The following is a 23,339-nucleotide window of genomic DNA, read 5'->3' on the forward strand; positions in this document are numbered from 1 at the left end:
GCGTTCCTGCTGCTTTCCCTTACCAAACCCTGAGGGAGGGAAGCAACTGGTCAGTATGACCCAAAACCTTGAAATTACCCTTCCCCTCACCCCTGTGGATTAGGGCCACATGGCAAACCTTCCCCTCGAGGAACACATTTTTCTCAGCGAAAGGGGAAGATTTTATTAAGTTAAAAGTTGAAGGGTGCAGCAGAGCAGCAGCAGCTGCCACCTTGGGGAGGTTGGCTCCGGCGGGTGCAGTAGCAGCCTCACAGCTCCTCTTCTCCAGAAAGGAGAAGCCTCGTGGCTTTGGGCTCCTGCCAAGGCGGGTTCTTGAAGGAGCCAAAAGGGCAGATACGGAGAGAGCTTGATCATGCGGACTCTTGCCAAGGTGTCCTCTTTCAAATGTCCCAGGCAAGCACATCCATGGCAGGTGGCCCCAGCATCTCCCTCCTATGGCTTGCATGTCTTCTCCGCAGGTCCTGGGGGGTGGCACGGGGAGGGGAAGCATGGTCCTTGCCGTACATCCCAGGGGACCGTGGAGACATTTGGAAGAGAGGGAATACGTGCCAAAGGTGGCTGTGGGGCTGGGAGCAATGGGGCTGGGGAAGGGGGAAAAAAAACCAGATTCTCTTTTTCAGGTTAGAAAAATGCTGGTGATGTAGTAAAAGTTTTCCTCCTCCTCTTCCCCTTCTTCCTGTGGGGAAAAATTCCTCTATAAAATATAATTTTCACATATAAAAATCCTGAAGAAGGTGCATGTAAGGAGCCAGTCCAAACAATGTGCTCAGGTATGCAGGCAAAAAGGGTTCATCCAAAAAGCTTTGGGAAGGGAGTGAGGAGGTTGGGGGTGTGTGGGATTCCTTGCCAAGGCGATAACAGATGGGATTCAACCTCCCTCTCCCCACAAGTGAGGAATGGAGCAAATACAAAACTAGAACAGATAACAAACGTAGAGCAGACCTAGAGAGAGAGACAAAACAGAAATGGTTTAGAAAGACTCCACTGAGCACAGAAATACCGACCTTTCTGCTCCCTGGAGAGATGGCTGTCTGGTACCCTGCTACAGACCCACTCATTTCAGTGCCCATCAGCAAGCGTTGGTGGAACAAGGTGACCCCAATTCCAATGGCCATGGCATCCAAGCAAGGGCAGAAGCAGTACGGACAACAGGATGCCCTTGTTCCTGTCACCCTGCTTCCCTCCCCAGCCACGGCAGGGATATCTGCAGGTGAGTGTGGGAGAAGGGCTGGGTCTAGTCAGGGCTGCTTTGATGTAGACCTAAAATTTCCGTTCTGTGATAGGGAAACCACTTCAAAGATGAACAGAGCAGAAACACAGCCTTACATGGGGAATGTGCAACTGCCCCCACATTGTCACCCAAGCCACAGGTCGAAGGCCAGCATTTAGCTGGATCCCACATCCAGCCTGGTTGAGCAGCACTTGGTGCTGGCTGCATCAAGAGCAACACAGTGAAAAGGGGGCTGAAGCCCTTGAGAGAATGTCAGGGACAACAGGAGGGTCAGGGGTGCAAGAAGCAGCGAAGGAAGAGTTTAAGCCTAAAGTTTCAACACTGAGTGGAGCAGTAGAAACTGGCAGCTTCCATCGCCCTGTCAATGTGCAGCAGCCAGCCTCAGCCAGCTGCACCCGCAGGGGACATCACAGCACCCTCAGTGCTCACCGTTACTTGCCGACACTGTTGCACAGCGACTCCTTCTCCTGCAGAGCCGCCATGGCCAGGCGCAGGTGCTCCTTCAGCTGCTCGATCTCTCGCTCTGAGCGCACCTTGATGTGATTCAGCTCTGCATAGACATCTTGGTATTTCCCTGAGGCAAATCTCTTGTCCTGCCAAGGGAGGGAGAGATTCTGGGCTGATATTAGGGAGGGCTGCGGCGAGGCAAGCCCAGCAGGTGAGAAGCAGAAAGCTAGCCCTGGGTTTGAAGCCCATCCCAATCGGGGCCATGCAGAAACTATTCAGAAGATGAGCATGGAGGTAGCACTTTGCAAAACCTGGGCTAGGAAGGAAGGCAGAGACTCTGGTGCCACAGCAGTGGGGATCTGCAGCATCAGATTGATGAGGCAATGTGGGCTTTACCATGGCTTGTGTACATGTGGAGCAGCCATATGGGAAAAAAAACACCACCAGGGATGCAGGCCACTGAGAGAGTTGGGCCCAGCTGCTTATATGGCAAAAAACTTACATGAGTAAATTATAATCTCCTTGAGCATCACTGAATCTCAAAGCCTCTTTTAGGTTCTCCTTTGGCAGGGTCTTTGAAAATCCCTCTGAATGAGTTGCTGCCAGTGGAGGGAGCAGCACGCCCAGAAACAGCACCCAAGGAAATACATCCACCCAGAGAGGGGATAACTAAGGGAAGCAGAGTGCTAGGCAGGCTTCATCCAGGTTTCCCACTTGGAAAAGAAGGGCTCCTGGCCTGTCCATGCTTGTATGTGCTTATATCTGGGTAAACCAGCAGTGAAGTCTCTGTGACACTTCCCTTCTACAAGGTAAGTCTATGCCAGCCCATGCTGTTTGGAGCTGCTATGTGCTCTGCAGTCAGCAACGACAAGGAGCACAAGAGGGTTTGTCCTGAGCATTCATTAAACCCAGCTGAACCCTGCTGATATGCAGCCCTGGTGCCCCCCTCCCTCCCCTCTCCTGCTGATTTCCCAGTAACTCCCAGAAAACACCACCTTTTGCATCATCTGCAGCTCCTCCCGGAGGCACTGCACCTCTTTCTTTAGGTACTGGAGCTCGTTCTCCTTCACTCGCAGCAGCACCTGGGCCAGAAAGTGGGAGAGGAACCAGAGGTGACTCAAGAGCCACCATCTCGGAAGGGCTGGAAGGCCCTGGCGCAAGCGCGATGGTGGGAAAGGAAGGAAGGACCAGAAGGGCTGGGGCAGGAAACGGCGCAAACAGCCTGAGAGAGCGGCAGAGGGGAAGCTTGCATTCCTGCTTCCTGCACCATCCCCGTTGCTCCATCCGGCACCCCACTCCCCACCTGCTCTAAGCCAAAACCGTTGAGAGGAGAAGATTCCCCAGAGTGGGTAGGGATGGAGGCAGTGGGGCAGCCAGGGGGACCCCCATACCTCCAGCTCGCAGGAACTCCGCTCATTGTTGTGCGAAGAGCGGTCTCCAGAGCTCCGTGAGGAAATAAAGCTCCGCAGCTTCCCGATCTCATCCGAGAGGCGGGTCTGCAGCTCCTGCAGCCAAAGCCAAAAGATGTCAGAGTAGCCATGGCACAGGCCTCTCTACTGTCCTGACCCTTCCATCTTCATTCCAGCCCTACTCCAGCTTAGACACCATTTTGTAACTCCCTGTCCACAGCTGAAAGCAGCATCTACAATCTGCAGAATACATTTGCCATATTTAACACCACAGTTATGACAAGCCCAACTACAATCTCTCATTCTTAATCTTCTTCTGACAATAAGATCTCAGAAGGGAAGAAATATGAAAAAATAGGGGAGTTCTAACAGAGGGGCTGTGCTGTGTGAGGGAAAAACATGCTTCACAGTGTCTGCTAGCAGGGAAAGCCCTTCTCTTGCCTGATTTTTCCGGAGGAGGTCCTTCCCCTCCTGCTGACAGCGCTGCAGTATCTGCTCCCGCTCCTCTGCCTTCTGGGTGAGCTCCCCAATTTCCAGGCACTTCTGGGAATACTGCTCAGAAAGCACCTGCAGCTCCCGCTTCAGGGAATCCACGTCCAACCTGCCAAAGAGGCACCAGCTCATCACTGCCCCAAAACCCTTTCCAGCTCCCGGCCACCGGCATCACCCTCCCCCCTGCCATGGCCAGCCTCTGCCCACATCAGTCATTAGCACACGACAATGTTCTCTGTGGACCAAGGCTTCAGTTTCCACACTCCCACACTTGAGTGTGGTGCTTCCAGGAGCTTCAAGACATGCAGGAGATATCTAGGAGCTTTCCATAAAGAAAATAGAGGGAAAAAGCTGTAGGGAAGAGGGAAGTGCTACAGGGAAAAGCACCAAGTAGGAGACAAACCTCCCTGCTCTACAGCTCCAGCAGCCCTGGGATTCACCACTGGGTACCCATCACCCCCGAGGAGGGAACTGGGGAGGTGGCAGGAAGAACAGTTGGGGGCTAGAGCTGCAGAGAGAGTACAGTGACACTAGCACAAGGCAGCATCACTGGGAAAGGGGAGCAAGAGAGGTGCTTTCTTACTGGTGCTGCTTCTGGAGGGCTTCTGGGAGAGAGCTGCATTGCTGGAAGCTTCGTGTCCTGCCTAGCTCCTTATTCATTTCCTCCCTGTGGGCTTTCTTCAGCGCTTCGATGGCTGCAGAGGGGGACAATGGGAGATGGGGGATCAGGCTGTGCCAGCTTTAGTCGGGGAAACCACACCAGGGAACTGGCTAAGCTCTTGCCACTGCAAGTTCCCAGATCTATCTTTGCAGATTCCCCCTCCTCCTCTTCTGCCCTCAGGACAGCCCCCACCTTCTCCAAACCCCAGGATCACCATGCTGCCAAGGAGACTAACACAATGTGGGAACTTCCTACCACCTCTGTCAGCCCTGTCCACCTACAAGAAAGCGCTGGCCCCCTCCCACCCATCCACAGAGGCAAGACACCATTTCCTGCAGTATCTTTACCATGCCATCTCCACCAGCACCACAGGTCCAAGGAGCACCAAAGCTCATGCTCCAAGAAGCATCGGTCTCACACCAGTAAGATCAACAGAGTAGCTCCAGATGACTGGAGTGACTGGCTTCTGGCAAGAGACATTTGGGAGAGGTGGGAGGGACCCAGCTGAGCAGGGGCACAGCTTGACGCGTGCTCCTACCTGCTGCTGTCGCCGCTGCCTCCTCTGCCAGAAGCCGCTCCTTCTCCTGCCGCAGTCGCTCCAGCTCCCGCTGGTGGTGCCTCTGGAGCTCCTCCATCACTTGCTTGTGGGATGACTCCATCTCAGCCAGGCTACGCTCACAGGCCTCCTGTTGTGTGGAGGAGAGGAGGGCTGAGAGACCAGGAAGGAAGACAGAAGGGCTTGGGCCAGGACAAGCACCTGGCTCAGCTGATGTTTGCCTTTGCAAACCTCACCCAAGTCCAGGGACACTTTGAGAGAAGTAAGGCTACTTCCCAGGAGGGTCTTTTCCTTCTGAAAGTGAAGTAGCACTTTAATCTCTGAACACAACCATTTGAGAGGGACACACATCTTGCAACCCCTTGACGCTTTACAGAGGAAGAAACATTCCTCTGGCTCTTAAAACTAAAGTAGCAAGACAGGAACATCCCTCTTGGGCCAAGAGTTGGGAATAACGCGCAACGCCACAGTCCTGACCCTCCACCAGGCTGCACTGCCTGGCTGAAGAAGATCAACAGAGGGAACTGCATCTCAGTATCTGCCTTTTAAATGAAGCAGCATCTCCCGGAATCAATGAAAACTGAGCCTCTTCTCCTGAAAAGTGACACTCTGCACTGCCCTGAGGCCCGACAGAGGCTGTGAAAGAGCCCTCCCCACAGCCTAATGGTTAGGGATCCTCCTCACACAAATCGCCCTCCTTTCTGATAGCTCTGAGACCAAGGGGATAGTTCTTTCTACGCTGAGTGCTGTGGTTAACTCAAGATAGAGCAAAGCAAAGCGGTTCCCACCTTGGCACTACATCTCTGCTCCCCCTCCAGCACCACCCCAAGCCTCTCAAAAAGTATTTGTTCATCACCAAACCATGCCTTTTCTTTAAAAAGCCTGGGGCTCAAAGACAACAGCAGAGAGCTAGGAAGTCATCACATCCTCCCACAGCCCCTTGCCATCCCATTCCTTCACCCAGGACTAAGGCAAAGGCTGATACAAAGGACACTGCAAGACAAGTGTATGAATGCAAGTCCTTGCTGGCTACTCTTCTCTACTGAGATGAGAGAAGCTCACAGATCAACCAAAGGAGAGGAAAAGGTAAGGAATCAATTTGGTGATCTGTCCACGGACTGGCTGCAACCCTTGGCAGAGAGAACAAATCCTTTGGGGAAAGGTCAATTTTGGCCTCAAATGTGAAATGCTGGCCTTTTGAGAAAAGTTATTAGGAAGATAAGGGAGCTCCTCCCCACTGCTTTTGCTTTTTTTGACCATAAAGAGGCCTGTGAGATGCAAATATTAAATCAAGATGACAGAGAGACTGGTAAGTGTCCAGGCTGTGTGCCACAGGGCTTGTGGGTTTCTTTATCTGGGCTAGGTACAGCCAACCCACTGCAACAGACTTAGCCAGCTCCAGTTTCCTGCCCTGCCAACCTCCTCATCCCGGCATCTTTCAACACATAGGGCACATCCTGAAAACCCCATTGCATGGTAGAACAGCAGCCTCCCCACAGGAAATCCCTATGGGATGTGACCCTGCTTACTTTGGATGAGTCTGTGAGAGGGAAAAATAAATAAACAAAGCAAAGAGAGAGGCTGAAGCATGAGCAAATTCTGCTTAGCAGCTCTCCCACGTGCCGTCCTCAACAAATGGCCTGTGCTGTCAAAGTGACCTTCAGGACTTGAGCGGTCCTGACAGGGATTAGAGCTCCCCAGGGACTGACTGACTGCTTTTAAAAGGCACTCATGAGCCCCTATTAGCAAGAACCACAGCAGCAAACCACGGGGGAATGCACCAGAGGCTCTGCAGAAAGCTGCTGACCCGCTCACGAGCTCACCCCCCAGCCTAAGCCAGGTCAGTATTGTATGCATGTGCAAAGTGGGGGACAGATCCTGCACCTCTCCCTTAACTCTTCTTCTCTTTGTTTATAATTCTGGTCCCTTTAAAGCCAGACAACATCCACCAGCCTTTATGTAATTAACATTGATTACAAATGGGCCCAGTTAGGGTCACCATGACAACCCAATGATTAGCAATACCTGCTCAGCAATAAGCTGAGTCCCAACAATTCCCAGTTTGGTACTGGGAGTGATCCCAGGGTCCTGTGTCCTGCATCCTGCTCACCTGTGAAATGTACCCTCGGGGCACATGGCTGTCTCCCTGGGATGTTGCTGCCTCTCGAAGACTCTCATTTCTGGCCCGGCAGGACTCCAGCTGTGCCCGCAGTGACTGGATCTGTGGAGGGAGGAGAGAGATGGTCAGCAAAGAGTAGAAAAGTGCCATGGTCTGACCAATACGCTGCATCCAAACCCTGGGTTTAAGGATGGGAAGGGCCATGCATGGCCAGTGGGGACGTCTGCTTCCCTGGCAGCCTGCCAAGGGACCAAACTGGCAAAGCCAGCCCCAGCCTGGTGAGTGCTAGTAAGAAAGGGAGGAGACATCCCAGCTTCCAGAGGTGGATTCATGGTGGAGGAAACCACCACTGCATGGCTCCTTTCAAAGACTGTCAGGTGAAGTGCTTGCAGGCTTGGGAACAGCCAAAGAAAGGCTGTGCATGTGTCCTGAGGAAAAACATTCCATGCAAACAGTGACAACAAATAAATTATCCTGAACCAAAACGTGGTCTGGGGAACCTCTCCAGGTGTGTGACAGCAGGCCTCTGGCCTCACCATGTTGCAAAAGCATCCATGCACTTGACAGGTGGCAAATGGAGCCAGAAAGAATGAACATCTTCCTGAACCTCTGCCTTGTTCTTCTGCAAAGCCTCCTGCTGCCAGGGACCATGCCAAGGGGCCACCAGAATCCCAGTTTCAGAGAGGAAGGATGCTCTTACCTCCTTTTTCAGTGCCTCGTTGGTGTCTCCATGGCCCCCCTTGCTCTGGTTCAGCAGTGCTGTCAAGGGCACTCGCTGCAAGTCCTTCAAAGGCAGGCGTTCCAGCTCCAGCCACTTCTTCTCTATCTCCTCATTCAGACGAATCCGCTGTTCCTCTGAAAGTGGTGGAGGGGGGAGGTCCTGCTCCCCGACCTTGCGGGAAGAGTCCCCTGCTGGGCCATCGCTGTTTGTGACCCTGCCATCAGGGGTCTCAAACCATTTCCGCCTCTCCTCCGAACGGATGGCCAGATCCCGCTCCAGCTCCTCATACTTGGGAGTTCGGTCGGAGATCCTCAAGCTCCCTTTTGTCCTCTGTGAGGACCCCTGATTCCCGGGGTCCTGTGGCAAGGGAGACAGCTCCACATAATCAAAGGCATGGCGCTGCCCATCTGCCTTCCAGTGACTGCCCTTCGAGTTCCCCTCGGAGCCCGAGCCCGAGCCTGGCCGCTGCTGCTCCTCCATCCGGAGTGAGCCTTTCTGGGGAACACAGTTACGGAAGGAGTTCTCCTTATCGCAGTCAGAGAGCCTGAAACCAGAGCAGCAACTGGTGAAGCAGAGGCACCGTTTGGGAAAGGATGCCAGCAGAGGCACTGCCAACTGCCCAAGGCTCAGCCCTCTCTCAGCCCAGCCTTATGAAACCCCACCCTGAGCATGGAGCTGGGCCTCTAGCACCCCATCCCTCAGGGAAATAGGTTCCTCCACAGGGTGGGGAAGATTGACCCCGGTTGCAGCTATGCTGGTGGAGAAACCAGTCTAAACTGATGTGGCGAGGCAAAAAGCAGGTGCAAGACAGGAAGCCATCGGGCTGTCAATCCCTGTCACCAGCTGGTGTAACCAAGCCATTTTCAGGAGAAGCAGAGAGCAGGGCTGATCTGGGAGTGATGAGATTTCCAGAGGGGTCTTCCTAGTCCCTGTCTGCCAGGGTAGAAGGGCAGCAAGTGGGAAGAGGAGAAGCAGCACAGGGCAGCTCTTACTTGGTGACATCTGGAGCACTGACTGGGCGCACATTCTTCCTCAGGGCCTCGATCCAGTTGCGCCGGATGCCCGAGGTCATCGCTGACAGGGTGAAGACGGCATCCTTTGTCTGCAAGAGGGAGGTGACAGAGGGCCCATCAGTGCCCAGTGGAGATGCAGCAGCTCCCACTCACTCCTTGAGACCTACAGGACCCACTTCCACAGGTAGTGAACAGTGTTAGAAAGGCCATCTGCTGTCTCAGGCTCTTGTGGCCACGTGGAGGGGTGGGAGAGGAGACACACTGCTTGAGGGGAAGCTCGTTACACATCCTCTATGAGACCATCTCCAAGCAAAGGCAAAAAAAACTTTGCTGGCACATTGAGCCAAATATATGCTGGTGCAATCCAGCTGTTCAGGTGCTGGGAGCTGGATGCCAGCACTGGGGTACAGCAGCAGACCACAGGGAAACCCAGACCATGAAGTGCACAGTCCTGAGCACCCACCATTTTTTATGCTGCCTTAGCAGCTGCCTCCTGCTGCTACAGCAAGTAGCCAAGGACAGGACTGTACTGGGGCTGAACCCAGGGTACAGGCTGCCACTCAGAGCACAGTGAGCCAGGCTACACCAAGGTCTGTAGTGCTCGCCACTCCCTCCTTGCGGCTATTGAGAAGTTGTCTTGGCCAACAGGTCAGTTAAACACTCCTGGCATTTAGCTTAGTTCGTGGACTGCCTCCAGCACAGCCTTCTGCCAGCCCTGCAAAGCCTCTTTCTTCTCCTTCCTTTGCAGGCGGGCAGCACTTGTGTCCCTGAGCACTGCCACCCATGTGTCACCAAACCAGCCTTGCTGGGCCACCATCCTGGCAAAGGATTTGCTCGAATTGCCTCTCAGCATCTTGGCATGGGGAGGGAGCACACATTCCCACCCAGCATCCCTTGGTGCTACTGCTCTGTGCCCAGGCAGTGCCAGACACTCACGTGTATCTGGAAGCCATAGTTGCGTTGCACTGCAAACTCTGTCACATCCGTGCAGGAGCGGAGGTCAATTTCTCCGTCAAGGTCATCAGCCTGCAAGCACAGCCACCCGCGAGGACATCAGTGCTCACTCAGCTTTGAAAAAGCCTCCATCACTTGTCAGCACCCTAAACAAAGTGCGGGCCACCTCCGTCTTCACCCCACAGTTCTCTTGGAGCCAGGCTCAGCTCTCCAGAACCCAGGCTCAGTTTTACAGCACACCTCTTCTAATCCAAGGGCAGCCAGCAGGGTGGAGAGCATCAGAAATGCCCAGCCACAGAATCAGCCCTTCTGCTCACCTCCCACCACCAGCAGTCCCCCCAGACTTCACCACCCCACATCACCCCTTGGCAAAGAGCAGCTTGCCACTTCCAGTGTCCTTCAGGAGGACACGATACTGCCACTTCTCCCTGGAGCACACTTGGTCACACCAGGGCTGTGCTCTTCTACCCCCTGGACAGGAAGGAAGAAAGGGCTGGAGAAAGACTGGCCATGCTTACCTCCTCTGCGTTCGAGTCCCGGTAATACCTCAAGCTCGAGTCGGTCAGCACAAACCAATGTTTCTTCCACTGTAGGCGGATCAGGCAGGGAGAGGGAAGGGAAAAGACAGGAGGGAAACGGATAGGCAGTTACCAGGAAAAGTGTAGGAACAGGGAGGGACTCTCCGCGCTATGACCTCTCAGCCTTCTCCTCTCCCTCCTCCCTCCCAGATCCCCCTCGTGCTCCTCAGATGGGAGAGAGACACTCTGTGAAACTCTGCATCCACACATGGAGTGAGGCACCTTCACCAAAGGTTTCCCACTGCCTTTCCCAACAGGAGAGACCTCAGCAAGCATGGGGGAAGGAAATCAGCTGGCTCACAAGGGATCTCTAGCAGCGAGGGGTAGGGGAAGAAGCAGACTCATGTCTCAGGCTTACCTCTCCCGGCTCGTCCAGGATGGACATCCATCCCTTCTTGAAATTGAGGAGATCCGGCTGGAGAGAAAAGGACAAAACAGAGAGTTACTCTCTTGGAGCGACCAACAAAAACACTTTTTATGACAGGGGGTAGAAGGCGAGTCCCCAGTGACAGAACAACAATGGGAATATCCTGGCATAGTTTTTAGGAAACTCATGGGGGTATATGACCTGATAGCAAAGGAGAACTGGGCATAGCTCTCAGCAGCAGGTAGTCATTCCTGTAAGAGGGAGGAGGAGATAAGGAAAGGGGTTTTAAAAAAAAAAAAAAGGAAAATATGCAGCAGGAAGGTTTCCACAAGGTGCCTCAGAGGTATTTATTCAGACACGGGGAGGCAGAGACAAGAAGAATGGGCAGGAGGGAGTGCTCCACCACCACTGATGGGGCTTGCCTCAGAGATGGAGGCAAAGTCACAAAGAACCAGACACACCTTGTCCAAACCCTGTCTGTTTGTTCCCCAGAGCTATGTCCCTCCAGTAACTTCACTACTGATCAGTTATTAAAGACGAGTAGCTCTCTACAAAACAGCCCTCACCAAAAACGTATAGGAGGCAATTCAACAGCTGTGAAAACATGTTGCCTTTAAACGATGTGCCCCAGGGAAGAGATGAAGTCAGAGCCACAACCGGTGCTTGATCCTTCGTCCTGTCTGAGACTGAACCCCTTCCAAGGCTCAACCCTCTCTGAGATTCTGGGGGCCCTTCCCTTATTCAACTCCTGCCCCCTCCAACTACAGAGGCTGCCTCCTGCCCAGCCACAGCTACTGAAGATGAGGATAAAGAGAATTTCACCCCCATTATCCCATGCCAGAGTTTCCCCATACTCCCTGCCTCCTCGCAACCTCATGCCACTGGTGCAGCATCCCAACCAGTTTATCTCCTTTCCAAGGTGGAGCACCAGGGAGCTGACTCAGGGGAACCTCTGTCCCTGGCTTTGCCCTCAGCCAAACAGGCTTGAGCCAGTCCCTCCTCCCAGTGCTGTTGGCTCCAAGGAAGTTGCACCACCAAAGAACTCAGTCCAACATGTCTTCTCCCCGAGAAGCCAGAGTTTGCCAACCTGCCCCTTCTTCTGCAGCTGAATCAGGCAGGCACAGTGTAGGAGAAGTGTCAGCACCAGACTTGCCAGTCCCAGGGAAGCCACCAGCAGTCCCCATGTGTCACAACCATCAGCTGAGACTGAGCTAGTGAGAAGGGGTGGCCACTTCATACTCCCTAAACAAGCCCAGTGGCTGGCCACAGCTGCCCCACAAGCCCAGCTCCCTGGCCATCCAGCCAGGATGAGGCTTGCCCTGCTTTCATCTCCCTGAGCTGCTGCTCTTGGGTTACACCCAAGGTTATGGGGCAGCAAGAGCCGAGAATGTGCCGGCCCACCCTGGCGCTCCAGCTATTGGTTTGAGCAGCAGCAGGGAGACATGCCAAGGGGAGGGTCAGTGGCTGCTACAGCTTCAGGCCTGGCCAGAAGCATCCGGCAGTCCCAAGCTCCCTGAAAGGGAGGGAAACCAGAGCAAAGGACACAGGGGGCTCCCAAACCTCACCTCCTGCTGAGGTGACAGGCACTGCTGGCAGCTAGGAGATGAGGGGGATGCATGCATCCCCATCAACACAGACATCCTGGTGGCTTCACTGCTGCCCTGAGAAAGCACCCTGAAAATTAATTCTTTCCCCATGGCAGCAGCTCCACCCTTTTTCCCGTTATTCCTTCCAATCCGGTGACTTCAACTCCAAACTCAGAGCAGTGGGAAGGAAGGAAAGGAGGCAAAACATCAAAGTGCAACCTCCTCCCTCCTGGGACACGTGCACTCAACAGAAGAGAGATGGGCAGGCTCCACAGAGGCGGAAAAACAATATAGGGAGAGAGGGAGCGAAAGGACTCCTGGCTGGGGCTGTCGTATGGATCAGCTGGGTCTCATTGAGGAGTTACAATCCCAAAGCATTAGGTGCCAAAATAATTAATATTAATGGGATGTATGCCACTGGAAAAACTGCCACAAAGTCCTGCCAGAACCACTGCCCCTAACACAGTGCTGAGGCCAGAAAATTCCCCTGGGACGGCTTCTCCCAGGCAGATGAATTGCACAGGGCTTCTGCTCTCCCTGCCAGCCCCAGACACAGAGCCAGAGCTCTACAGAATCATCTTTGGACTATTCTTGTCATAGTGGGGCCAGTACAATAAGTTGAGGCATCAGTTGATGCTCAAAGTGCCTACAGCCATTTTTCTTCCTTTCCCCACAGCCAAATCCAGTTTCCTTATCCAGCATAAAAAGTGCAGGACTCTGGCAGAGAAGAGAGCGGGGTTCAAATAGAACCCCTCAGAGGAAATGGCCCAACAGTGGGAGGAGGAAACATCCAGGAAAGCCAAGCTGCTGGGAGAGATCCGGGTGCCGGAGACGCAGTGATGTGGCAGGATGCACCCCCAGCAAAATGCACGGCCCTGCAGCGCAGCTCGGGGCTGCAGATGGTGAGGCTTTGGCTTGGGAGGTGGCAGCAGCAATTTTGCCCAGTTGCATCCATACCCGTCAGAGGTTTTATGTTCAGCCCTGTAGCTGACCAGTCGGAGGCACTGGAGGGGGTTTCAAGCAGCTGGGGACATAGGTGAGATCTGGAAAGACTGGCTTGCAACAGCAGGTTAAGGAGCAGCAGTTGCCTGCTCTGGTTGAAGAAGGGCTACAGGGGAGGTGATAACAGCCTCTAAGTATCTAAAGAATGTAAACACCAAAGAAGGAAAAGGGACAGGGTGGGAGCGAAGGAATGGCTCCTGGGTGGTACTAAGGCGCCGAGATGGAGAAGTGGAGAAGAGGCTGTGGCAGGCTGAGAAGGCTCAGTGCCGGAGCGGGCAAACGGGATAATCAGATGTCTCCTTCCATCACCAGCCTCCTACTCTTCCTGCTCACAAAGGCTCCTCAGGACCCCAGGTCCTGGAGCACTGCTTTCTGTCATCTCCAGGAAATGGTGCAAGGGGCTTTCAAGCCTCCCGGAAAGCAGAGAGTCTCCTCCAAAAAGGGAACCCGCTCCACAAGGCGCGGGCCCCAGGCCAAAACACAAAGCAAAATCACTCCAGCTCAGTTTGGTGAAAGCAAAATCGCTTCCAGGCTGGGGCACACATGCAGCTCCCGAACCTACACGTGCAGCGAGGGCCAGCGGGCGACAGGCTCTCCCTTTCCCACCGTCCCCGTGCGAAACGCCGGCGGGCACAGCCCAGCCTGTCACTTCCATTACCCCACTTTGCTCAACATCCTTCCTCCCGCGGCCGGCAGCCGCCTGTGCCAAGGAAGGTTCGCCCCAGGGGCGGGATGTTCCCTGCCCCAAACCGCATCTGTTTCCCACAGGGAGCAGGAGTTCCCCACTCCCGAAGGGATACGAATTTCTCGTCCGACTGCGGTCATCGGTGCGGTGAGCTGGCCCGGCCTCAGCCCGGTCCACGCTCCCGCTCATCTGGGTGGGGTGGTGCCCACCGGGAACCGAGCGGCCACGGGGAGCCCCGGGGATGGGAAAGGGAGCCAAGGAGGCACCGCCACAGCCCTTGAGTCCCGGGGCCAGAGTCCCCCGGGGAGTAGCGGCTCCAGAGACACCCCGAGCGGAGGGACCCCCGGAGCTGGCGGCTGACAGCTGGGGGCCCACCGCCCCCTCCCAGTCCCGGGCTGCGCCCCGAGCCTCGGGGGAGAAGCCCCCGCGATCCCCGCCCGCCAAGCCCCGAGCCCCGCGGGCCGGTCCCGACTCACCGTCATGGCGGGGGCGCCGCGGCCGGCGGGGCCGGGGCCGGGGTCGCGGCGGGGCCGGGCGCTGGCAGCCAGGGCGGCGGGGCGGCTTCAGCGGCCGGGCGGCTTCCACGGCCCCACCATGCCCGCTCCGCCGCCCGCCCCGCGCTCCCCGCTCGTCTCTTTCCTTTTTTTTTCTTAACAAAAAAAAAAAAAAAGGAAAAGGAAAGGAAGGGAAAAAAAAAAAAAAAGAAAAAGAAAACCACCCCAAAAAAACTTTTTTTTCCTCCTCCCGAACTTCCTGGGAGGGCCCGGGCAGGCCAATGGCAGCCGCCGCCACCGCCCCGGCCGCCCGCAGCCAATGGAGCCGCCGGGGCGGGCGAGGCCGCCGGTCCGCACGGAAAGGGGCGGCGGCTCCGGGAGGTGAGGGACGGGACGGGACGGAGGCGATGCTGGGGATGAGCAGTGTCGCCTTTCCGACCCCTAGGCCCGGGCAAAGGTGAAGCCCTGAGAGAGACGGGCTGAGCCGCTGCTGCCCCGGGAAGGGACCGTCGGGAGCCCAGCCCTTACCAGGCAGGGTTTGCTCTCAGGCTGGGATTTTTCGCAGGCAGGGATTTTTAGCAGTACACGCAGTGGGGTCCTTGCCTTGGCTCCTGAAGCTGCTCGGTTTTATGCCCTGACCCCTCAAATGAACTCCTCTAGGCTCTTGGCAGAGGTGGTAGCAGGTCATGTGGGGGCTGCTGGTGCTCCTGGAAAGGCAGTTGGCCTCGGGAAGGGGAATTGCTAGAGAGGGTCCCAAAGGAAAAGGGCCAGGGGCTGTGTATCACAAAATGCCAGGCTCTACTGTGCAATCACACCGAGGCTATGCTGCTTGCTGCAAGGCAAAGAGAAGGTGCCTGGCCCAGAGCTTAGTGCTGAAGAAACCTGGCACAAGCAGGGTGATCTGGCCTAGTTGTACGTAGGAAGTTCAGGGCTTTGGGCTCCTCTCTGGCCTGGGGCAGTGAAGGGAGGGAAGGGATGTCACCGGTTTCCAGTTTCAGAGGCCTTTGGCAGCCTCATTCCTGGCTGCAGTTTGTCCTTGTATAAAGCACAAAGCAGAGGACAACCTGGCCGAGATGACTGATGCACACAGAGGGGGACAGAGGCAGGAACTCAGGTGCAGCTGCCAGCTACATGGGCTCCCGGGACACTTTCTGCAGCCCTCCAAAGCTGCTCATGCCATTTCTGGTATCCCAGGAACACCAACACAATTCACCATATCTACTTTCATGCCACTAAAGCCCACTTCATCCCTGTAAAACCCTTGGTGCCATCATAGCACCAGGCAATAATAAAGTGAAGGAAAGCAGCTACACTGAGATTTTAGTCCTAAGCCTGTTACTCACCCTTCTCTGGCTTTATAAACAGTCTCTGTGACTCAGTGCCTTCCCCCTTCCTCTGTCTTCCCCAAGAAATGGGCAGAGGATGCAGTGAAGGGGAGTATTAGTGACCATGGTCTCCAGGAGGTCATGGGAAGACAGCAACATGCTAAGCCTGCTCAGATCAAGTGCTGGAGACCGAGGTCCTGCCCACAGTGTTCCCCAAGGAAGGGCAGCTGCCCTTCCTCACCATTCCCAGGGGCTGGCCCCTACCTTGTGCTTCTTACTGGCATTCAAATGTGGCTGCGGGCTTCCTGAGGAGCTGGTGCTGCTTTGCAGTGGGAAGGTGCTTCCACCCAGCTGGGGCTGCAGGGAAAAGAGCAGGAGCTGAAGCCATCAGGGTCTAGTCCTCAACTCAGCTTCCCAGATCTGAGCATCTGCTGCCTCCTGGCATGGCCCAGGAGAGAAAGCATCCTCCCTCTTCCCAGTGCCAGCCAGGCAGCTCAGCTCCCCTGGAGAAGCAGAGGATCCAAGGGAGTCAGGATGCACAGAATGCAACCCAGGGGACCCACGCACTCTGTGCTTGCCAGTTTTATGCCTGCCACGGTCCCATTACCTCTGGCTCCTGCCCTACTCACATGGTAAATGAGAAGACTCTTGTTCCCCCAGTCACTTTCCAATGGCTTCTCTGGGTTGTTTGTGTTTCGGGTGTGCTCAGGACCCTTCCAGTCCTCCTCCAGATGCTGTGCTGGGCTCTCAGGCCTTTTCCAGCTGTCATCTGGCCGTAGTCCTACATCCAGACCTCTAGCGGGGCTTTTCCAGTCTCTTTCCAGCTGGCGCATCACATCTGCATGGCACACGGTCATCTCTTGGCGCTTCCAGTCCTTCTCCCACACCTGTGCTTGGTGGACATCCCCCCGACCCTTCCAGTCCTGCTCCAGTGGTCGTGTTGGACTCGTGGGGCGCAGGGGCTTGCCTCGGCCTTTCCAGTCACTGCTGGTGCCCTTTCCAGGCTGGGAGGATGTCAGCTTTTCCCGGAGGCTCTGCCAGCCACATTCAGATGGCTTCCTGGGCCCTGAAATGTGCAGTGGCTCCCCTGGCTTCACCCATTGCCTCTCTGCTCCCCGCACCAAACTGGGAGGGGAGATCTCCTTTTGGCTTTTCCTCGTGCTCTCCATACATCTTGCAGGACTGAGGGACTGTGGGGGTGGCCCTGCCCAGCTCAGTCTGCTGTTATCTGAGACCTTCCCAACACCTGTGGGGTGCAGGGAGTCCCCTCGGCTCTTCTTCTCCAGTGTTTGCCGTGTACTCCCTGCCTGCCAAGTGGCTCGGCCCCTTTCTGAGTTTGGGGGACGGCCAGGCTCCCCTCGGCTTCTCCAGCTTTTCTCAGAGCGACAGGGGGGGCTCACGGTCTCCCCTACCCTCTTCTCCAACCTGTGGGCTGGGCTTGCAGAGCGTGGGCTTCGGCTGACTCTCTCCAGCCAGCCAGGGCTGGCAGGGCACGGGGAGTCCCCTCGCTTTCTGCTGGCCTTTTCAGAGTGCCGAGCTGGGCTGGGGGAGCGCAGGGGCTCCTTGGGGTCTCTGCTGCGCTGCTCAAAGTGCCAGGAGACTCGCTGACTCTAAGGTCATTAAGGAGAGAGAGAGCAGAGAGTCCTCTTAAAAAAACCCACACTAGTTAGCAGAACAAGACAGGATTAGGGCTGGGAGGTGGTTTGGTCAAATGGTTGCCCAGAGAGCAATTGCATCCCTATGCATGGAGCCAGGTCATACTGAAAAGAAGACTCCTGCACCCAAAGAGTGAAAGGGCTCCTGCAATTTAAGAGTCAAGGATCCCAGTCTATGACAAAGGAAGGGCTGGGATTAGAGCAAAGGGGGAGCAGGGGAACGAAAGAGAGAAGCATGTGGCAGAAAGAGAAGAAAATGCGGCTGGAGAAAGCAACCCAGCTTGAAGAGCTGGGATGAAGTCCTGCCAAGCCTCACCTCCCTGGGCAGGCTGGGGCTGGACTGCCTCCGAACTAGGTGGCCTTTGCTGAGTGGCACTGGTGTCTTGCCATCGAGCCGGTCCACACGGCCCTCCTCCAGAGCTTGGAAGGCCTCCAGCGTCTCTGATTTCCTGTGGACACACACAGTTTGTCCAACTGTCACCATGCTCAGCTTGGAGGCAGAGCCCCTGCAGATCCTGCTCCACCTTAGCCTGACCCCACAGACCTCCACCTGTCTCAGACACTGTGCGCCATGACCTCTCGCTGTCCCCATCGCTTCAGCCACCTCAGCTTTTGTATTCTGCTGCCTCACGCATGTTTTCTTCACACCATTCCTCATCTTCCCTCCATCTGGTCCTTTGCATCCCACCCACCTGTTGAGGATACTTCCCCAGTCTCTGTTTATGTCCCCTCCTGCCCCATGCCACCAACACTGGAGCTGCTCTTGCTTCTCCAGCCAAGACCTAACCAGCTACTATGTACTTCTTGGTATACCTCATCCTTTCCTGAACAGCATCTACAGTGGATGCTGGATCGCTGGGGAGGTACTGAGGGAACAGTGGGGCTGGGGAACACTGCTTTCCTTCCCTCTTCCCATGAGGAGCCCTGCTTTGCAGCACATCCTCCAGCTTCCAGAAGGTGACTGTGAGGATGAGGAAGGTGGGCAGGTCCCTTCCATCAGTGCAGCTTTTGCTCCACCTTTCCAATGCCTGCCACAATGGGTGAGCTCCCCAGGTTGGATGGCGCTGAGCCTAAACCCAATCCTTGCTTTAAGGGAAATGTAAGCACAGCTGAAAGCTGAGCTTTGCCATCTAGCCCTGCTCTCCCTATGAGGCATGGCGATGAGGAGGTGGGGGCCCCATGAGAGCAGAGAGGGGCCCTCTGACTGCTGTGGGTCCCGTTGCTTCTCACCTGCGTTCGCAGCCAAATATCCTCTCCACCTCCACTCGGCCAGGGCTGAGTGTCCGGGAACCGTAGCGGTCAACAGCATCCCGCTGTGCGAGGCGCTTGGGCTTGGGCAGGTCTGCCAGCACTGTGTACTCCTGCCTCTCCAGCCCGTGCCGCCCCTCTGTGCCCCCACTGCTGGGGTGCCCACGGGACTCCCGCACCCGAGACCCAGCAGGGTGCCCACTGCCACCAAAGGGGTTGCTGCGGGCCGATGGGGAGCCTGCTGGGGCATGCGGCAGGGTAGATGCCCAGGGAGGGTCAGTTTTCCGGTGTTTCGGCCAGATTTCCTCACGTTTCTGGCTGGCAGGACGGTGCTCTGGGACGGGGAGAAGGCCGTTACTGGGGGAGGCACGAGCGACACGGGATGCCACCACGTCCACGGCAAAGCAGGTCTTCGGAGGAGAGCTAGAAATGGTCCAGGAGGGGAGAGATAAAACCCAGACTCCCTCCAGGCAGGGTGGGAGCTCTGGGACACAGCACTGCGAGCCAAGGGCATGCCAAACCATGCAAACAGAGAACACCTGAGAGAACACCTGAGAGATCCAGGGTTTGTGGTCAGCACACACAGAGATGGACTCTCACATGGTGCCCATGGAGGTGTCGAACACCTTCTGGGACCACAACTGGATAAAGAGATGCTAAATCTCAATAGAGGTCTACTGTGAACTTCAGAGACCCCTGGGTAGAAAGCAAACCAGAACTAGAATCTCACACGGGAACAAGCAAGAGTACCTGCTTTCAGTGGGCAGATTTCTTTCCTAGAGCCCTGGGCTTCAGTTCTTACCCAGGATCCAGAGCGAACGGGCTGAGCCCACCTGGGTCTATCTGCCTGAGGGGCTTGCGACCGCACCTCCTCCTTATGGCCCATGTAGCTCATCATGTCCCGTTTGCCTGATCCCAAAGTGTTGTCCCACAACCGGGTCATTTCCCCTTCCTGGGAGACAAAATAGGGCAGATATCTGCAAGGGGGACCAGTAACTTTTGTGGGCTGGAAGGATGTACGAGCATATATGAGAAGTTACAACCTGTTCAACCCAAAGCTGCCAGTAAAAAGGAACCAGAAAAGCAGCTGCGTGAGTGTAAGATGACCCCAGACCAACAACGACAAGAAACAGCATAGACAGTCCACATGGGGGAATCCAAGAGTGAATCTCATGTGCTCTTTAGGGGGAGAGCCTCCTTTGTGGAGACTAAGAGTCTCGGCTGATCCCCCCTTGCATCTCAGGACCTTAGAATCATAGAATGTCACAAGTTGTAAGGGACCCATCAGGACCATCAAATCCAACTCCCTGCACATGATGGGCTCCTTTTTCTTTCTGCGGGAGAGCCAGGGGGGTGAATTCAACCTGTCGGCGTGCGCAGAAACCCTCTGAATGTGCCCAGCAGAAGTGACATTGAAGGGCCAAAGGGACTGGGGAGACCAGAATAACCCAAACCGCAAGAGATCCCCATCTCACCCTGGCAAGCGTGGAGTTGGCTTCAGCACAGGTGCTAGGGTCGGTGCCAGTTTCTCTGTGCTCACCCTCAGCTCCGGGGCTGAGTGGGGGATATCGCCTGCTCTCGTGCCAGCTGTGGGGCAGGGAGAGAGGACAGCTGGTGGTCAGCAGAGCTCAGGGGCAGGTGGCAGCACTGGCAGCCCAAGCCACATTGGCTCACTCTCTACTGGACGGGCAGAGGCTGGCAGAGCCCATCCTGGGACCACTGGCCTTGCTCTGGAGGGAGTGAAGAAGGAGGACACTCTTTCAGGGGGCCCCCTGCCCTCTCCTGGGACAGCCAAGAGGAATGGTTAGAGGACATGATGTGGGGATTTCTCAGTCCTTTTTCCCAGGCACCAGTGTGCAGAGCATCAGGGAGAAGGTGTCTGGTTTCCCCCTGCTCGGCTTCCCACTCCCCCTCCTCCATTCTTCCCATCAAAGGGGCTGGTTGGAGCAGCACGGCTCCCAGCTGGTACTCACCGCTCTGTCCCCTCCACTGGGCCCACGCACACGTACACCTCGCACTGTGGGGCTAAAATATGGAGGGCGTCCCAGGGCTCTCCTGGATCTGGGTTGCTGCAGGCGTCACGCCCTGTGACCTCCACGGCATGCTCCTGTGAGGAAGAAGGGGATGCAGTGGTGCTGTCAGCGTGTCAAGGATGAGGATGAAGGCTGCCCTTCGGAAACGCCTGCTTCTTCTACCTCCTCTGAGAGCAGCCTGGCCTCCAGGGCTCTTGATATCTCATCCAGCCCACCGTTGAGATTTTTCTCCTATTCCAAGAGGCCAGAGAGGCCCAGCAAGCTCCTATTTGATGCTGAATGCTGCAGACATCCCAGAGACTGCATGTGTGGATGAGGGCTCAGGGAAACTGTCCCCCCATGTTGACGCTGATGCTGCTGGCAGCTGCTCTCCCTTGCCACCAGGGTAGCTCAGGAAGAGTCAATGGAACCAAGAGGAAGGAAAATTTTTGCAGAAAAGGCTGTGGTCCCAGCCTCTGCCTCTGTCAGGGCTTGCAGGCATCTCAGCATCCTCCCTGGCCCCGTTATTTGCAGGGCTTATGAGCAGCAGTGGGGGAGGCTCCAGGGAGTCAGCTGTCTGCACTGCCTTCCCTCCAGCAGTCTCGCCTGCACTGGGATTCACTTAGAGGTGACAGCTCTGAGCAGATAGCGGGTGGAGGGCTGAGGTAACCTTAGAGGGCCCAGGGCCAGGACAAGAGAGGGAGAGGGTGAGAAAGAGAGAGGGAGGCTCATTACTATTTCATCATCCCTGGCCAGTCGCTCCTGGAGGACGGCAAACAACACGAAACCCTTTGTGAACATGAAACCAGCTGTTGCCCAGTCGGAGACAGCCAAGTAGCTTGTGTGTCCAGCCCCATCTCAAAGGACCATGTTGGATCAAGGTATCTAGAGTCCAAGATCCCATGAGATTCAACCCTCTCATGCCTTCCCTGCTTGGAACAGCTCACTGCAGTTGCCCCAGGGCCAGGACTCAGCCCTGGCCCTAAGCCAACAGCAGAGGCCACAGGGAAATCGACCAGGACCATATTTAAGGTGAGGAAAACTGCAAATGCCAGCAGGCATCAAGCAGAGATTAATCCAGGGTGCATCCTTGCTCTGCCAGTCCCCACTTCCCTCCTTATAGCTTTGCACATGTGACACCCCTGCTTTCCTTTCCAGGATCTTTCCCTTGCACCCAGTGTCCAGCCCTTCCCCGCTAAGGTGGTTCCCAGCTTTAGTCTAGGCACAGTTAAGGGGATTCCTGTGCCTAGAAAGACTCTCTCCCCATGCAGCTTTCCCTCCAGGACATTTAGAAATTCTGGCTGAGCCTTTTTCTTAGGGATTTCCATCTCTACAAAGATAGGTGGAGTCCCAATAGAGAACAAAGGGGCCCTTAATGAAGTATGCATAGTCTCCAGGTGGGATGGAGTAGCTCACCTCAGTAGCATGCTGGTGAGCCCCTGCAGTTCGGAAACAGTGCTGACACAGGCTCTTTGCAAATATGTTGGCTTCAAAGTTCATGCAGGGCACGTCATCCACTGAATCAGACATGGTTCCATAACAAATGAAGATTTTTGGCTGCTGGGCTCCTGGCAGGGGGCAGCCAGGAGGAAAAGGAGGAAGGAACAGCAGCAGAAGACCAGAGCTTGGGGTCCCCCAGCCTCAGGCTCCTGTGGAAGCAGGGATGTTATTCCCAGGTTGAAGTTTCCTGCTCTCAGCTCTCAATACTGGAATCGAAGGGAACCCAGGTACAAGGTGATCAGTATGATCCATATAATTACAGCTAATAAAAGGGTGTGCTCTAGCAGGGACCACTTTTAGAAGGGGGTATTGCACCCTGAAATGACTGGTGACATTCCCCAATTTGGGAGTCCTTGTGAACAGAGAGAATGATGCGCATGACCTGCTATTGTGTTTGATGGAAGTTTTCTTTCTTGAAGCTCTGTTAAAAGTCACAAAAAGAAAACCTTTCTTCTTAACTATGTTGCCCATTAAGAGATGACTATAAGCGGCTTAAGAAATTTGGAAACCCACTGAGACTATTTCTAAACTTGTGCTTGTCAGGTAAAGCCCAGATTAGACAAACCTCCTTGGGAAGTGCTGTGGGTAGGCATGACCTCCTGTTGGAGCTGTGCTGGGAACACAGTGGTATTTAGCTCTCTCAGTGCCAAAATTTTCCCACTAAAATTTCTGAGACCTTTAAGATAGCTGATTGGAAAACTGTGAAGGGCAACAAGCATTGCTAACACAACAGCTGGGCTCCACACTTCTGTCCTGTTTTTTTGTAAGCATCCTGCCCACTATCACCTTCTCTGTTCTGCAGGGTTTGAGAGTGAGTCCTTGGATTTGAGGATGTGATCTATGCTGGGAGGGCTCTGCCTAATTTGTTCGGAGGAGGCACCAACAGGACAGGAAGTCAGTCCAGCATCCCTGCGGGTGAACATGCCACTGCTGCCCTAAACATGGGCACTCGGGTCAGAGCAGCTGACCAAAGGCTGCTCCCCAAACTAACTGGGGCCAACCGTCAACACCAAAATCAAGTTATAATTTTTGTTTCTCAGAGCACTCATTTGCAATACAAGTTGCACTAGTGCTGGTCTTGCAGCCTCCCTCCTCTCACTGAGGGATGTTTTCTGACTTGTTCACACAAAATGCTAGACAGGTGCCTAAGCAACCCCTGCCAGGGATGCAACACGAAACACCCCAACATCGCTGCCCTCCCCTGCCCATGGACTACCACCCGTGGCTGGAGCCCCTGATACCCCGCTGCCTGATGGGCAAATCATTGCTCCCCACATCCCTCGG

The 23,339-nt window shown here is 55.2% G+C and overlaps 1 protein-coding gene across 3 annotated transcripts; it reads right to left on the bottom strand.

The window, feature by feature from the left end:
• Positions 1-137: 137 nt before the first annotated feature.
• On the bottom strand, positions 138-22,152 carry LOC113984873 (TRIO and F-actin binding protein). Of its 3 annotated transcripts, XM_039384899.1 has the most exons (19): positions 21,972-22,152; positions 20,517-20,650; positions 18,526-18,966; positions 17,612-17,744; positions 16,270-17,250; positions 15,905-15,997; positions 10,540-10,596; positions 10,122-10,190; positions 9,586-9,675; positions 8,629-8,738; positions 7,616-8,180; positions 6,907-7,017; positions 4,779-4,926; positions 4,163-4,274; positions 3,529-3,688; positions 3,070-3,183; positions 2,674-2,760; positions 1,661-1,824; positions 138-942 (listed from the first exon to the last, which is right to left on the bottom strand). In XM_039384899.1, exons 1-18 carry the CDS (start codon positions 22,083-22,085, stop codon positions 1,663-1,665), a joined length of 3,681 nt encoding a protein of 1,226 aa, XP_039240833.1. In that variant the 5' UTR covers positions 22,086-22,152; the 3' UTR covers positions 138-942; positions 1,661-1,662. The 3 variants fall into 3 exon arrangements, with proteins under 3 accessions (XP_039240833.1, XP_027571060.2, XP_027571063.1); XM_027715259.2 differs by lacking the exon at positions 21,972-22,152 and having other exon boundaries at positions 18,526-20,130; positions 20,517-20,606; XM_027715262.2 differs by lacking the exons at positions 15,905-15,997; positions 16,270-17,250; positions 17,612-17,744; ... (1 more) ...; positions 20,517-20,650; positions 21,972-22,152 and adding an exon at positions 14,298-14,308.
• Positions 22,153-23,339: the final 1,187 nt, after the last annotated feature.

Source organism: Pipra filicauda, unplaced genomic scaffold (genome assembly GCF_003945595.2).
Source record: "Pipra filicauda isolate LSUMZ 115617 unplaced genomic scaffold, ASM394559v2 scaffold384_size681814_pilon, whole genome shotgun sequence".
Taxonomy (NCBI): Eukaryota; Metazoa; Chordata; class Aves; order Passeriformes; family Pipridae; genus Pipra; species Pipra filicauda.

What these genes read in the sequence shown, in the direction of transcription:
- LOC113984873 (XM_039384899.1), bottom strand. Translation starts at nt 22,085, where the DNA reads ATGTCTGATTCAGTGGATGACGTGCCCTGCATGAACTTTGAAGCCAAC. An exon ending in ATATTTGGCTGCGAACGCAG is followed by an intron (nt 17,745 to 18,525) that starts GTGAGAAGCAAC and finishes GTGTGTCCACAG; the next exon opens with GAAATCAGAGACGCTGGAGG. An exon ending in ATGCCAGTAAGAAGCACAAG is followed by an intron (nt 10,597 to 15,904) that starts GTAGGGGCCAGC and finishes TTTTCTCTCCAG; the next exon opens with CCGGATCTCCTCAATTTCAA.